Source organism: Sus scrofa, chromosome 10 (genome assembly GCF_054392235.1).
Source record: "Sus scrofa isolate SSC_HxYL_T2T_F1_AM1 chromosome 10, Sscrofa_HxYL_maternal_Yorkshire_Landrace_v2.0, whole genome shotgun sequence".
In the NCBI taxonomy this organism is placed as follows: Eukaryota; Metazoa; Chordata; class Mammalia; order Artiodactyla; family Suidae; genus Sus; species Sus scrofa.
The window spans coordinates 30,336,575-30,352,582 of NC_139392.1; the positions used below are offsets into that span (position 1 = coordinate 30,336,575).

The window sequence follows — 16,008 nt, forward strand, 5'->3', positions numbered from 1 at the left end:
TTAATTCACTGAGTGAGGCCAGCGATCGAACCCGCAATCTCATGGTTCCTAGTTGGAGCCCTTAACCACTGGAACTCCAAGTATGCCTCCTTTAACTCATCCAACTCTGCGAACATCCCTTCCCTCAGGACACACCGTGAGGACACAATAGGACAGGGAGGCCAGAAATCCCAAACATGCAGAGCCAGAGAGCTGCCTTCTCACCCACCACCTGACACTCACTCGACCAACTTGGTCTCCAGGGTCAAGGTGCCACCACTTCAGGTGCCACCACTTCAGGTCCCTCAAGGCCAATAAAGGAAACCAAGTCAACAGCTCTTGTGCACTGGGCCCTCACGGTGCCAATCACAAAGCAAACTTGCACAACGGGCAGAGACCAAAGCAGGAAGGAGCAGCTTTGGGAGGGAAAATCGATTCTCCCTCTCAAAGAAAAGGAGAGAGGAATACAAACACAGCACAACAAAGACCAGGGACCCAAGTCTTCTTCGTGGTATCCATTTCACAGGGGAAAACACCACAGCAGAGTGCCACTCATTAGGCCACCCACCCACCCACCCGCCAAGTCCTATCCCCCACTTCCTCCCTCTCCCGGCAGCAGGCGGAACCCAGGTGCTCCCAGGAACCCTCTCCCACTGGATCCCAGCTGCGTGCTCTTCCCTACCTGCAGCCTCCTCATCCTGGCGGCTGCTCAGGCTCTCCACCACTGAGTCTGTAGAAACACACCATCAGGGGAATCAAGGAGTTAGAAAGAGTGGCCCTCCCGTTTCTCCGGCTTCCCTGAGGTGACTACGGGTACAGAGCATCACCCTGGTTTTTCCTCCAGGTGCCCAGACCTTCCCTCTGCTCCATGGACTGAGACCCTTCCACACAAGGTGAGCACAGATGCCAACATTCAGGCATCTCATATCTGCTCCCTCTCCTTATTAAAGTAGGCGGTGAACATCTTTACATCAATTTCTTTCTGTTTTTAAGTTTCAGACTCACCTGCCCCACACTCCAAGCAGCAGGCGTCACCCAAGTGTCCCGGGATCCCTCTCCCATTGGCTCCTACCTGAGAGCTGTTCTTACCTGTATCACTTTCATCATGGTTGCTGTCACTCAGACTCTCCATGAAACATACTGCAGAGACACAGACATAAGGAATCAAGGTGTTAGAGCCTGTCCCCCACACGTATCCCCTACTTAGGGTTGTTTGCGGCCACACAGCACCACCCTGGCTTGTCCTCCGTGTGCTCAGAACTTCCCTCTGCTCTACGGCCTCAGAAGCTTCCATAAAACATTGGCCACAGTGGCAAACCTTCAGAGATCGTGGGCTGCTGAGGGATGGAGCCTTACACATCTCCCTTCTACGAGTCCATCTGGAGGCCTCAGCTCCAGGGTGACACACCTGAAATTCCAGCTGCATGGACACACTTGTGTGGTGGCCCCTGGGAGTGAACCATAGGCTGCTTTATTCTGTTCACTGCAAGAGGCAGACCTAACTACTGACTGAACTCAATTAAGCAGAAATGGCTCCTTCTGGCCAGTGGCTGGCACACTGTGGACAGCAGCTCTACAGAAGCACTGAGGAGAAAGGGACCACTGCCCGTGAGGTTCACCTCCAAAACATATATAAAGAAAACTCATACACCTCCACAACAACAACAGCAAAGAAACCACCCAGGAGTTCCCGTCAGGGCACAGCGGAAACGAATCCGACTAGGAACCACGAGCTTGCGGGGTTGATCCCTGGCCTCGCTGAGGGGGTTAAGGATCCAGCGTTGCCGAGAGCTCTGGTGTCCGTCGCAGATACGGGTGGAGAAAAGGCTCCCCCGCCCCAGCATTGCCGATGCGAACGTACACTGGTACAACCACTATGGAAGACACCATGGAGGGTCCTGCGAAAACTGAACACAGCAGGGCATGCGACCTAGCAAGCCGAGCACCCTGGGAAATATCAGGACAAATGTATCCAGGAAAAAGACATATGCCCCTCTATGTTTATGGCAGCACTGTTCACAACAGCCAAGACAGGGAAGCCACCTCATGTCCACAGACAGATGAATGGCTCATGACGATGTGGTCCACATAGATGATGGAATTCACGACTCAGCCAGAAAATCGAAGAAGAAACCAATGCCACTCAAAACAATAGGGATGGATCGAGAGATTCTCGTGCAAAGTGAAGTACGTGACAAAGAGAAAGACGGATACCACCTGATCTCACTTAGAGGTGGAATCTAAAGCACGGCACAAAGGAACCTGTCCACAGAACCCACGGATGCAGAGAACAGACTTGTGGTTGTGAAGGGCACGGACTGGGAGTTTGGGGGCAGTTGACGCCAACTACGGCATTGAGAATGGAGAGACAACAAGGTCCTCCTGTTGCAGCACACGGAGAACGAGATCCAATCTCCTGTAATCGACCTGATCTCAGACGGCAATAATATCAAAAAAGGAACATACGTTAATGGACACACACGACTGGGGAACGTTGCTCCACAGCAGAGAGTGAAACAACACTGTACCTCCATTAAAATAGAAACAAACAGAAAGGACAGTGTCTAACAATCCACTGAATGGAAAGACAACCTACAGAAGAGGATATTTGTAAATCTTGTATTTGAAACAGGGGCTCATATTTGGAATATATGGGAAACAACTACAAATCAATTGAATCAAAAGGCAAATACCTCAGTTGTAGATGAGTGGAAGCCTGGGAGAGACCCACCGTCCAAGAAGACCACAGAGAGCAGCACACAGAGGGCATGTTTCCCAAAGTCGCCTATCACAATGGAAAGGCAAAGCAAAGGCACCTCGAGGTATCACCTCCCACCTGGTAGGACACGGAGTGTTTTCAAACCTGAACAGATGTTTGGGAAGATGTGACTGCCTGGGACTTCTGGACACTGTAGCAGGGAATGTCAACGGGGCCAGCCAGGACGGGAAACACCACGGCAGGACCCTGCAATCCCACTGCTGCATGGACATGTAAAGGAAGATCCATCAGTGTCGGGTAAAGAGACCTGCCATCCCAGGATCACGGCAGCGCCATACACAAGAGCCCAACAGAAACAGAGCCCCAGTGTCCACGGGCACACAGACTGAGAAAGACAACGGGGTGGATACAGACCATAGCAAGGTATTCCGTTGTCACAGAAGAAGGAAACCCTACCCATTGCAGCAATGCACAGAGAACTCCAGGACATTATTGACTGATTCACTTTTGGGCTTGAGGGCTGCCCCCGCAGCAGATGGAAATTCCCAGGCGAGGCGGCAAATCAGAGCTGTGGCCACCGGCCAACACCACAGCCACAGCCAAGCTGGATACCAGCCGCGTCTGGGACCTCTGCCGCAGCTCACCGCAATGCGGGATTCTTCACCCACTGGGCAAGGCCAAGGGTCGAACCCGTGTCCTCATAGGTACTGGTCAGGTTCATGAGCTCTGAGCCTCAACAGGAACTCGCTGGAGGACATCACTTCAAGTGAAGCCAGTCAGACACAGAAGGACAAAGACTCTCTGATGTCATGCACATGAGGTGTCTGAAAGACCACTCCTGAGCAGAGGCTGGAAGGGTGGCTGCCCCGAGTGGGCAGGAGGTGCGGGGGGAGCACAGCGTTCACAACACTCCTCGGGACACTTACAACCTCAAGAGGCTCGAGTTCATGGCACATGTTTGAAACAACAGCATGAAAGTCTGCACCAAGCAGAGGGGGAAGAAAAGAGGAAACGAAAGACCAACAGAGGAAGGAAAGCCTTTTCCCCAAACCTTGCTCCCAGCGGGTGCAGGGAGAATGAGGGAATGGACAGTTAGCCTGCGGTCATCATGAGACTGTTCAACGAGAAACTGGACAGCTATGTGGTGCTAAGGCACAAGTGACTCCCCACAAAACACACCCACTCACACTGGTTCACAATCACACCAACAGGCCCTCACACGCACACCCCCCAATGTTCCCGGACACCTACCCCCACCATACAAAGAGCCTCCTTTCCTCCAGGGACCCGAGGACTTGGGATGGCCCTTTTGTGGGAAGTCAGTCTCTTTCACCCCATCCTTCACCCCCTTTCCCAGGAGGAACCCAGAATCAGGGTGTCTCTGCAACCAAAGGGGCAGGAAAGCACCCCCCGCCCTTCCTCAACACCTGGACTTCTCCTCAGCAGAGCCGGGTTCCAGAATACTTACGGCTTTCATCGTCCATCCCGTCCACCTGTGATGAGAGAAAAGAAAACACTGTGAGTGTCACAGCATCCTCTGCACTGTGGCCACAGGTCTTCCTGTGGTTGCGGACCGCAGGCACACAGACAGAAGGCAGAGTTGAGTCTGTTTCCCCAAAAGAAGACAGCAAAGACACCTGTGGAAAAGGCACCAGCTTTTCATGGAAGACCTCCCAAGTCCACGTTCATTTAAAAAACATTCAGGCTTCTTTGGAGTTCCCGTCGTGGCGCAGTGGTTAACGAATCCGACCAGGAACCATGAGGTTGCGGGTTCGATCCCTGGCCTTGCTCAGTGGGTTAAGGATCCGGCATTGCCGTGAGCTGAGGTGTAGGTTGCAGACGTTGCTCGGATCCCGCGTTGCTGTGGCTCTGGCGCAGGCCGGTGGCTACAGCTCTGGTTTGACCCTGAGCCTGGGAACCTCCATATGCCACAGGAGTGGCCCTAGAAAAGGCAAAAAGACAACAAAACAAAACATTCAGGCTTCTTCAAAGACAAATGCTCCCTATGTACACTTGGGAACTGATGTGGTCCCTTTTGCCAATGCCCCTTGGAAGGAGTTATTGGTTGGTACCAAACTTTGACTCAACATTCCTCCACAGAGGAATGTGCATATATCCTCTATAATGGACTTGCTCAGATTTCCTTTTCTGAAGTAGGCACATCCAAGAAGAAAGGAGGCACCTTTTTAAATCTCCGATCAAGAAAGGTGAGCTTACCTTGGGGGCAAGCTGGTCTTCCTGCTCAACCAGGTCGCTGGCTGGGGACTCCTCGTCATTTTCAAGGGATGGGCCTGCCTCCTCCTCTGCCTCGTCAATGCAGGCAGCCTCCTCCTGCACCTTCTCAGTTCCCGGCCCCACCTCCTCCTCATTTGCCCCAGCCAGGGCCTCTTCCTCCGTCTTCTCACTCCCGCCGGCCTCCACAACATCATCGAGGGTTGCTAGGGGGACACACAGTCACTGTCAGCAAGGCGGTGGTGCTGCTCGGGAGGTACTCTGGGCACCTCACCTGACTGGACATGGGCTGAGAGTCAAGGGGTGGGGGTGGGATGAAGCACGGATGGAGCTTCTCTTGGCCCATCCTCCCGGGTAAACGTTTTGAAGGACGGCAGAGAGCACCTTGAAAGACCTGAGAAAGGGAGCCTCTGCCTCTCTTGCTAAAGGGAACCTCTCCGTGGCATATTCTCCATCTGAGAAATGGCCAACACGAGCATGCAGGCTCTGCTGCCATGACAGAGTCTCGTGAATCCTCCTGCCCATTTTCCTCTCCAGCCACATTCCTCCATCTTCTGAAATGGCAGGAGATCATTTCAGCTTCCCTACTCTTCCCACAGGGTGCTCCTGTGTTCACACGCCATCCTCTGGGATGTTTCGCCTCTTTTCTTTTCTTAGATACATAATGCTTCTCTTTGGAATACTTTGGCAATAGGAAACTCACGGGGAGAGCAGGCCTTCCCAATGCTATGTACTTTGCACCACTGTCCATAACAACTTTTCTCATCATAACTCATAGGACCTCTGCACCCATTCAGGAATGACTCCCCCTTCAGCCCTGCTGCCAGGTCTTGGCCATTTCTACTTTCCATCTCTGACACTCTGCCGAGTCTGGTTACCGCCTATATGTTGAGTTGCACGATATTTCCTTCTCTGTGCTGCCTGATTTCTCTATTTTTTTTTTCTATTGATACTTGTTGCTTCTTAGGACCACACGCATGGCATATGGAGGTTCCCAGGCTAGGGGTCTAATAGGAGCCGTAGCTGCCATTTTATGTCAGAGCCACAGCAAGGCAGGATCCCAGCTGCATCTGCCACCTACACCACAGCTCACGGCATCACCAGATCCTTATCCCCCTGATTGTGGCCAGGGGTCAAACTCACAATCTCATGCTTCCTAATCGGTTTCACTGCTGGCACGCCATGATGGGAACTCCTCACTTTTGGTCAAACAGTACTTAGTTTTTTTTTTTTGGATCATCCTCTTGGTATCCTATTTAAAATTTTACTTTTGTTTCCGGTAGAATACTGTTCTCTTCTGTTCACATATCGCATTTGATCTCTCTCCTGATCTCTTGTCATTTGTGATTGGTTTCATCTCTTTGCTGTTGGGAATAACGTCCTTCTACAAATGGGAGTGTACACGTTCTCTATGGTAACATACTGGGGCCTCCTAATATTTTGCATGTGTCCAACCTCAACTACTGGCACAGCCCAAAAACTGAATGTGAATGTAAATGGGGAACTTTTCATTAATTAAAATTATAGGAATCTTTTGCTGCTCAGTGTACCATGAGTTCCCCATTCAGTGCTGGACGTTGTCATTGGTGGAAATTGGAGGAATGGGTTAGAGGAGCTTTCTGTAATATCCACCATTTCTTGTTAATATAATCTTGTTCTAAATCATTTCTAGTATTGTTTTCAAATTGGGAAATGTGGTTCCATGCAGGGATCTATTACAACTGGAAATGTTAAATATCAGCAAATGTCATAAAATGAGTGAGGTCACCTTTGCTATTAACCAGGAACCAAATGTCGATTTTAAATGAATCATTATTTCCATAGTTGGGAAATTACCAACTGAGTTATTCAATTTATTTTTTGCTTTTTTTTGTCATTTTGCCTTTTCTAGGCCTGCTTCCCTCAGCATATGGAGATTCCCAGGATACGGGTCTAATCAGAGTTGTAGTGGCCTACAGTGACCACTGCCACTGCAACTCAGGATCCGAGCCACATCTTCAACCTACACCATGGCTCACGGCAACCCTGGATCCTTAACCCACTGAGCAAGGCCAGAGATCAAACTCACAACCTCATGGTTCCTAGTCGGATTTATTAACCACTGCGCCACGATGGGAACTCCGAGTTAGTTCGTTTGAATTTGCATCATGGAATAAAAGAAAGATGTGGCGTAGCATTTGTAGAGTTTGTTCTGAAATTTGGAACACGGAATGAACTAGAATCATTGTTCAGGCCTGGATGTATTGAGTCAGGTTCCACAGTACCTTCATCTGGCTCATTGGCAGGGTGCACCCTGTTGTGTGGCCACCATGGGATTATTCCAGCCAAGGTGGTAAAGAACAAAATTGCCCTCAGACTCCTGAAGCAAGATCCTAGGTTTCCAAAGCAAGATTCTGGAAAATACATGACAACAGAGAGAACGAGTGACATCCTGATTGCAGAAGATAACAGGGAAATGACTAATAATTGACTCCCAGGCCAAGCCCTCAAAGCCCATAACACCCGGCCGCCCAGAAGAGCCTTCAGAATCCAAGTTCTACTTAGAAAGATCTTGCTCTTTGGGGTGCACTTCAAAACATTACCTCCCCACACAGGTTTCGTGTGAAAATGCCTCTGGGTAGCAGAGACAACCTAGATAATGACCATGCAGAATGGTCTGATGTCAATCCCATTGGTTGACTGATTGATTGTCACCACTCCCAGGGGATGCAGTGGTTCCCAACCCAGGCACTTGATTCTGCACCACGGAAGGGATCGAACACTCGATCTTTAGCCTCTAGGACACTAGGGAACTCCTCACATCCCCTGTAGAAGAAACACATGCCACAAAAGGAGATGTAGATCTGTCTGTGCCTCAGTTCCCTGTTCTGGGCATCCAACTCTGGGAACGCCCCTTCCCTCAGGACACACCGTGAGGACACAATAGGACAGGGAGGTCAGAAATCCCGAACATGCAGAGTGAGAGAGCTGCCTTCTCACCCACCACCTGACACTCACTCGACCAACTTGGTCTCCAGGGTCAAGGGCCTAGGAGAGCTTTGGGTGCCACCACTTCAGGTCCCTCAAGGCCAATAAAGGAAACCAAGTCAACAGCTCTTGTGCACTGGGCCCTCACGGTGCAAATCACAAAGCAAACTTGCACAACGGGCAGAGACCAAAGCAGGAAGGAGCAGCTTTGGGAGGGAAAATCGATTCTCCCTCTCAAAGAAAAGGAGAGAGGAATACAAACACAGCACAACAAAGACCAGGGACCCAAGTCTTCTTCGTGGTATCCATTTCACAGGGGAAAACACCACAGCAGAGTGCCACTCATTAGGCCACCCACCCACCCACCCGCCAAGTCCTATCCCCCACTTCCTCCCTCTCCCGGCAGCAGGCGGAACCCAGGTGCTCCCAGGAACCCTCTCCCACTGGATCCCAGCTGCGTGCTCTTCCCTACCTGCAGCCTCCTCATCCTGGCGGCTGCTCATGCTCTCCACCACTGACTCTGTAGAAATACACCACGTGGGGAATTGAGTTAGAAAGAGTGACCCTCCCATTCCTCCTGCTTCCCTGAGGTGACTGCAGGTTACAGAGCATCACCCTGGTTTTTCCTCCAGGTGCCCAGACCTTCCCTCTGCTCCATGGACTGAGACCCTTCCACACAAGGTGAGCACAGATGCCAACATTCGAAGGACAGCAACGTGCTGAAGGAATGACCTTTCAACTTCTTCCTTCTATGGCCCTTTATAGCTCCTACCTCTAAACTGACACACCTGAAATTCCACCTCTACACACACTGAAAAGGGGATAGCTGAGTAAGCAATTGAACGGTGCTGTGTTTTATATGAATGGATTGCACTATTTATTACAGAATTCCATGAAGTATAAAGAGGTGATCTGCCAGTGACTGCCACATCAGGCATCGTGTTCAGGGTGGAGATTCAAAGATGAGCAAGATATGACCTCCCCTCCCCGGACATGCTTTACTGCAGACCAGTTGGCTGGTCTGACCTGATCATTCATCTGTATGTATCTCCTGTGCTCATGAACCTGTGCCAGGAATTCTGGGAGGCCCTGCAGACCCCCAAAGAGAGATGGCAACGGTGACATTCTAGACCGATTCCTAGCAGAACCCACGGGTAAGCAGAGGTGCTGTGTATGGCCCACAACACCTGTGCTGCCATAATCAGAGCTCAGTGCAGAGGCAGTGAGGGACACGCCAATGTTTTCACGAGCCCGTCCTTCTCATGGTGCTGCTGGAGTAGCTGGAAAGCAGGCTCAGGGCTCTAAGAAAGGAAACAACTTTTACACTGAAAACTACAAAACATTGCTGAAAGAATTGAATAAGTCACAAAGAATTCAAATGACATTCCATGTTCACAGAGGGGAAGGAGGAGTGCCCATTGTGGCTCATCAGGAATGAACCCAACTAATATCCATGATGAAGCAGGTTCAATCCCTGGCTTCACTCAGTGGGTTAAGGGTCCAGTGTTGATTTGAGCTGTGGTGTAGGTCACAGACGTGTGTTGTAGGTGTGGATGTGGCTCTGGTGCAGTTTGGCATAAATAGCTCAGATTTGACCCCTCACCTGGGAACTTCATTATGTCATGAGCAAGGCCTGAAAAATACAGAAAAATAAAAAAAATAGATTGGAAGACGGAATATCATTGACATTTCATACTACATGAAAAAACAGCAGGTACACTACAACACATATCAAAATCTCAATATCATTTCTTTTGGTCTTTTTAGGGCCTCGCTTGAGGCATTTGGAGGTTCCTAGGCTAGGAGCTGAATCAGAGCTACAGCTGCTTGCCTATGCTACAGCAACAGCAACTTGGGATCTGAGCCATGTCTGCAACCTACACCGTGGCTCAGGGAAAAGTCAGATCCTTAACCCACTGAGCAAGGTCAAGGGTCGAACCCGTGTCCTCATAGGTACTGGTCAGGTTCATGAGCTCTGAGCCTCAACAGGAACTCGCTGGAGGACATCACTTCAAGTGAAGCCAGTCAGACACAGAAGGACAAAGACTCTCTGATGTCATGCACATGAGGTGTCTGAAAGACCACTCCTGAGCAGAGGCTGGAAGGGTGGCTGCCCCGAGTGGGCAGGAGGTGCGGGGGGAGCACAGCGTTCACAACACTCCCTCGGGACACTTACAACCTCAAGAGGCTCGAGTTCACGGCACATATTTGAAACAACAGCATGAAAGTCTGCACCAAGCAGAGGGGGAAGAAAAGAGGAAACGAAAGACCAACAGAGGAAGGAAAGCCTTTTCCCCAAACCTTGCTCCCAGCGGGTGCAGGGAGAATGAGGGAATGGACAGTTAGCCTGCGGTCATCATGAGACTGTTCAACGAGAAACTGGACAGCTATGTGGTGCTAAGGCACAAGTGACTCCCCACAAAACACACCCACTCACACTGGTTCACAATCACACCAACAGGCCCTCACACGCACACCCCCCAATGTTCCCGGACACCTACCCCCACCATACAAAGAGCCTCCTTTCCTCCAGGGACCCGAGGACTTGGGATGGCCCTTTTGTGGGAAGTCAGTCTCTTTCACCCCATCCTTCACCCCCTTTCCCAGGAGGAACCCAGAATCAGGGTGTCTCTGCAACCAAAGGGGCAGGAAAGCACCCCCCGCCCTTCCTCAACACCTGGACTTCTCCTCAGCAGAGCCGGGTTCCAGAATACTTACGGCTTTCATCATCCATCCCGTCCACCTGTGATGAGAGAAAAGAAAACACTGTGAGTGTCACAGCATCCTCTGCACTGTGGCCACAGGTCTTCCTGTGGTTGCGGACCGCAGGCACACAGACAGAAGGCAGAGTTGAGTCTGTTTCCCCAAAAGAAGACAGCAAAGACACCTTTGGAAAAGGCACCAGCTTCTCAAGGAAGATCTCTCAAGGCCATGTTCATTTAAAAAAATTTTGGTCTTCTTCAAAGAAAAATGCTCCCTACCATACACTGCAGAACTGATAGGGTCACTTTTGCCAATGCCCCTTGCAAGGAGTTATTGGTTGGTACCAAACTTTGACTCAACATCCCTTCAAAGAGGAATCTGCATATATCCTCTATAATGGACTTCCTCCGATTTCCATTTCTGAAGTAGGCACATCCAAGAAGAAAGGAGGCACCTTTTTAAATCTCAGATCATGAAAAGTGAGCTTACCTTGGGGGCAGTCTGGGCTTCTTGCTCGGCCCTGTCGCTGGCTGGGGACTCCTCCTCGTTATTTCCACTTGTTGTGGCCTCCTCCTCCACCTTGTTATTGGGCGAGCCTTCCTCCTCCTCATTTTCCCTGGCTGGGGCCTCCTCTTCGGTCTTCTCACTCCCACTGGCCTCCACAACATTGTCGTGTGTTTCTAGGGGGACACACAGTCACTGTCAGCAAGGCAGTGATGCTGATCAGGAGGTACTCTGGGTGCCACACCTGACTGGACATGGGCTGGGAGTCAAGGGGTGGGGGTGGGATGAAGCACGGATGGAGCTTCTCTTGGCCCATCCTCCCGGGTAAACGTTTTGAAGGACGGCAGAGAGCACCTTGAAAGACCTGAGAAAGGGAGCCTCTGCCTCTCTTGCTAAAGGGAACCTCTCCGTGGCATATTCTCCATCTGAGAAATGGCCAACACGAGCATGCAGGCTCTGCTGCCATGACAGAGTCTCGTGAATCCTCCTGCCCATTTTCCTCTCCAGCCACATTCCTCCATCTTCTGAAATGGCAGGAGATCATTTCAGCTTCCCTACTCTTCCCACAGGGTGCTCCTGTGTTCACACGCCATCCTCTGGGATGTTTCACCTCTTTTCTTTTCTTAGATACATAATGCTTCTCTTTGGAATACTTTGGCAATAGGAAATTCAGGGGTCGGGCATGCCTTCACAAGCCATGTACTTTGCACCACTGTCCATAACAACCTTTCTCATCATAACTTATAGGACCTCTGCACCCATTCAGCAATGACTCCCCCTTCAGCCCTGCTGCCAAGTCTTAGCCCTCTCTACTTTCCACCTTTGACAATCTGCCTAATCTACTTACCGCCTATATGTTGAATTGTTCAATATTTCTTTTCCTGTGTCTGTCTGACTTCACTATTGTTAAAAGTGTGTTTCATTTTGGATCATCCATGTAGCAACATATTTAACATAATTACAATTTTTTCTCCGGTAGAATTTTATTCCTATGTGGATTCATACTGCCTTTGGTTTATCCACGGATCTCTTGTTAACATTTGGGATTGGTTTCATTGAATGACTACCTGCATAAGCTTGAGTCTTGGGGCTGGTTGGATCAAAAGAGGGGGTTTGAATAGCTCCACAGCAAGAGAGTATGGAAGAACATCATGGGAAGGAAGCTTTCCAGGTCATGTAGCGTCTCTCTCATCATCTCCTCTCATCCCCAAGTTGGCCCGGTTGCAGGCGAAGGGGGTGCAACCCAGAGAGTGTAAGCCTGATTTGACAGTAGAGGGCATTGAACTTTAGACTAACTTGCCAAGAATCACGGCAATGTTGAAGGATGGATGTGGGCCAAGAATGTAGTTGGTTCCTTGAGGACAGAAATCCCTGAACCCTGAAGGCCGGACACCTGCTCAGGGCCAAGACCATGCCCTGGACCCTTGAATCAAGAGATCTTCTCACTCTCCCACAAGTCCTCCCATCCCAAGGTTTTAGTGGGCAAGCTCTGATGCCTTCCCTGCAGGAGATGCTGAACCAAGACATCAGTCCAAACCCTTATCCAGCCCTTTGTCTCCATGCTTTAATCCCTGATCTGAATCCAACATTTTCCTCCAAACAAAGCCCCTCTGAAGGACCGAGGCTTTGCCCTGGCTCCGTGGATACTCCAACCCAGGCATTCTCCCCCAAATCTTCATGTCATCCACTGCATCACATTACACTTTCATGACAACCAGCTGACAACCTCCAGCGACTAGGGGTCTGTTTCACTCCCAAGATGGCTCAGAGCTTAGAACAGTCTCGACTGAATGCCAAGAATGAGCTTCCCTTCAGCTAATCATGCCTGGATAAGAGGTTCCTGGGAATTCACTCGGGAGGAGACCATCTGGGCCAGTGCTCTGACTGTTTAGTAAATTAAAATCTCTGACTGTCAATGTCTCACACAATTTTCTTTAAAAAATTGTTGTGATGAAAATACTGTTGACTGACAATGTTGTACCCCTTGCTGCTGTACAGCAATAGGAGTCTGAGCTCCTCCTCTGCAGCCTGGACCAAGGTCTGGCTGAGAATGAGCAGGAGCTCAAGTCATTCTTCACCCAAACCCAATCTGTACCCTGGAAACTCCTCATCCTTCTTCAGACCCTGCAGTGGCAGGGATAGTCTTCTATCCTCTAAAAGGGACCCTTTAGAGACTCTCAGCTTGAAGACCTGACCCTAAGTCTCCCTCTGTGGATCACCAGTCGGACCCTCCTTCCCTCAGTTACCAAATGGTCACCCCACGAACCTACCAGCACTGTGTGTTCTCAGCACACTACCAGCGAATAGCCAACTACCCAGGGAGCTTATCATCATCAACCCATGGAAATCCTACTTGAAAATCCAAGTTTCACTCCTTACAATCAATTTCTACATTTAAAATGCAATTATTGGGAGTTCCCGTTGTTGAGCAGTGGTTAACGAATCCAAATAGGAACCATGAGGTTGCAGGTTCGGTCCCTGCCCTTGCTCAGTGGGTTAAAGATCCGGCATTGCTCTGAGCTGTGGTGTAGGTTGCAGATATGGATTGGATCCCGAGTTGCTGTGGCTCTGGTGTAGGCTGGCGGCTACAGCTCCGATTCGACCCCTAGCCTGGGAACCTCCATATGCCGTGGCAGCAGCCCAAGAAATAGCAAAAGGGACAAAAAAAAATTGCAATTATGTGGCTTCAGACGTTGATATGTGCATTCAGAAGAGTGGAGCTATAAATGCCCATTTCCATCATGTGTATTGAAGAATGGAATCAGGGTCCCTCTGCACTGAATAAAGGCAGAGTAGGGTATTACCAGGGTTAGTGTGATGGGAGAAGGTTTGTACATGGGAAATAGGAAGGAGTATTGTATAAATTAAGAAAAAAATTGAGGCGCCCAACCAGGAAGAAATAATTAAAAATCTTAAGAGTAATACAAAATGGCTGTATAAGAGATTTACATCTCTGTACACAAATTGAAGTGGTGGAAATGAAAAAAAAAAATCAGAGAACATTTTCCATCAGGGTAAACTATGCCATCTGATGGAACAGCCTTTAGATCAGTATCAACATACCTCCCCAACAACAGCTCAGGTTGCCCATCGTCCAACTCTTGAGGGGTGAAGGGGAGAGCCTCCCAGTTGTGGCCCAACACACACCTCTCCACTCACAGAGTGGCAGTTGGACCGCAGGACCCCGTGGGTATCATCCTATTGCTGTGGCAACCAGTCAAGGCCTGGAACTTTCAGAGGGAAGGCAACTCTGCCCCCTCTGGGCCCACCTGCTCTGTCTAGACTAATGTGTCTTTCTACGGACAGGGATGGCAGTGCAGGGTCAACATGTTGTCTCAAAAAATGCATCCCAGAACCACACAGTGTTACTCTCTGCTTGAGAACACAAGACAGGTGAGAGAAAAAGACCCACATTCCAAATAGACCAGATACAGACAATAATTAAAGAGTGAGGAAGAACCAAACAGGAGAAGGCCTTTCCATGGGAAGGGGGCTTTATGGCTCAGGGAGAATGTCTCCTGTCACGTTCCCTGATCTGCACATCATGCCACTTTAGAGGAAGAGGGTTCAAAACAGGGGCTCGAACCCCTATCTTCCAGTGGACAGCACTGAAACTTAGAGCATCTTCTCAAGAGTCGCGCCAATCATGTGTGAGCAGATCTGGGACAAGAGTGCAGTTGGTTCCCTCAGGTCACACATCCCCCTGAACCACTGAAGCCTGCTTGGCGCTGAGATCATGCCCTGGACTCTTGCTTGAATCCAGAACTCCACTTTCTCTCTCTCTCTCTCTCTCTCTCTCTCTCTCTTTCTCTCTCTCTCTCTCTGTTGAATCCTGCTGCCCCCAAGATGTCCTGGGGTGATCCTGGAGAACATATCAGAGCCAGGAGAGCAGTCCAATTCTTTACCCAACATTTTGCCTCTATCTTCTGACCCCCAACCCAAAATACAAACATTCATCCAAAAAGAGCTCCTCTGGAGGACTAGACAAACCCCAACTCGGCCCATCCTCCCCCAATCTTCCCTTGGCAGCCCTTCACAGTGACCAGCTGACCACCTCATGTGAACAGCGGTCTGCTTGGATCCCCAATTTGACTCAGGGATCAAAACACCTTCAAGTTCACATGACGGCTCTAGCAAGAATCAGCTTTCCTGCGGCAGACCACACCTGGATGATCAAGTCCTGTGGACTCACTGGGGAGGTGGCCATCCGGATGAGTGCCTGCTGGGGGGCGGGGTTAGGAAAGGAAATCTGTGACTCTCCAGGTCTCACTGACGTTGCATCAGAGCACCAGTCTGAGCAACCTTGACGAAGGTCTGGCTGACAATGGGCCAGAGTGCAAGTCTTCTGTCACCCAAACCCACTCTATACTCTGGACACTCCTCATCCTTCTCTAGACCTGAGAGTGGCAGGGACAGTGCTCCTCCTAGAGAGACCCCCTCCAGACCTCAGCTTGAAGACCCCACCCTGGGTCTCTCTGAGGATCACCAGAGAGACCTTCCTTCCTTTCCTTACCCAATGTTCACCCCACTAACCTGCTGGCACTGGCCCTTGTCACCACACTACCAGCTAACACCCAAAGAGCCAGTGGGCTAGTCCTCATCAACCCGGGGAAATCCAACCTGAAAAATCCCCGTTTCTTGCTCCATCGAAATTCCTCTGCCTTTGGACTGCTAGCATGTGCATTAAGACATCGACATGTACACTGAGAAGAGTGGCGCTGTAACGTCCCTCTTTTGAATGTCTACTGCAGGGCTGACAGCGAGGGCCTCGTGCTTCGAAAAAGGCAGAGGGGCATGTTTGCCGTCTCTGTGCTCTGGGAGAACGTGTTTCAAACTGCCACGAGACACGAGTCTTTTCTCACATTTAGGAAAATACTTGAGGCAGTTGGCTCACTCGGAGCATT

At 50.2% G+C, this 16,008-nt stretch overlaps 1 protein-coding gene across 8 annotated transcripts in view; it reads right to left on the bottom strand.

The window, feature by feature from the left end:
* The window catches only part of LOC146398910 (uncharacterized), an 80,668-nt gene that overhangs the window by 17,233 nt on the left and 47,427 nt on the right, over positions 1–16,008 (bottom strand). For 6 of the 8 annotated variants that reach the window (XM_084980836.1, XM_084980835.1, XM_084980834.1 and 3 more), the window contains 8 exons: positions 11,090–11,280; positions 10,616–10,640; positions 8,370–8,417; positions 7,195–7,323; positions 4,916–5,136; positions 4,167–4,191; positions 1,069–1,119; positions 662–709 (listed from right to left, as the gene is read on the bottom strand). In XM_084980836.1, coding sequence (XP_084836962.1) covers positions 662–709; positions 1,069–1,119; positions 4,167–4,191; positions 4,916–5,136; positions 7,195–7,323; positions 8,370–8,417; positions 10,616–10,631 — 538 coding nt within the window. In that variant the 5' untranslated portion in view covers positions 10,632–10,640; positions 11,090–11,280. The remainder of the gene's footprint in view (positions 1–661; positions 710–1,068; positions 1,120–4,166; positions 4,192–4,915; positions 5,137–7,194; positions 7,324–8,369; positions 8,418–10,615; positions 10,641–11,089; positions 11,281–16,008) is intronic. The other 2 variants (XM_084980839.1, XM_084980838.1) reach the window with 1 other exon arrangement.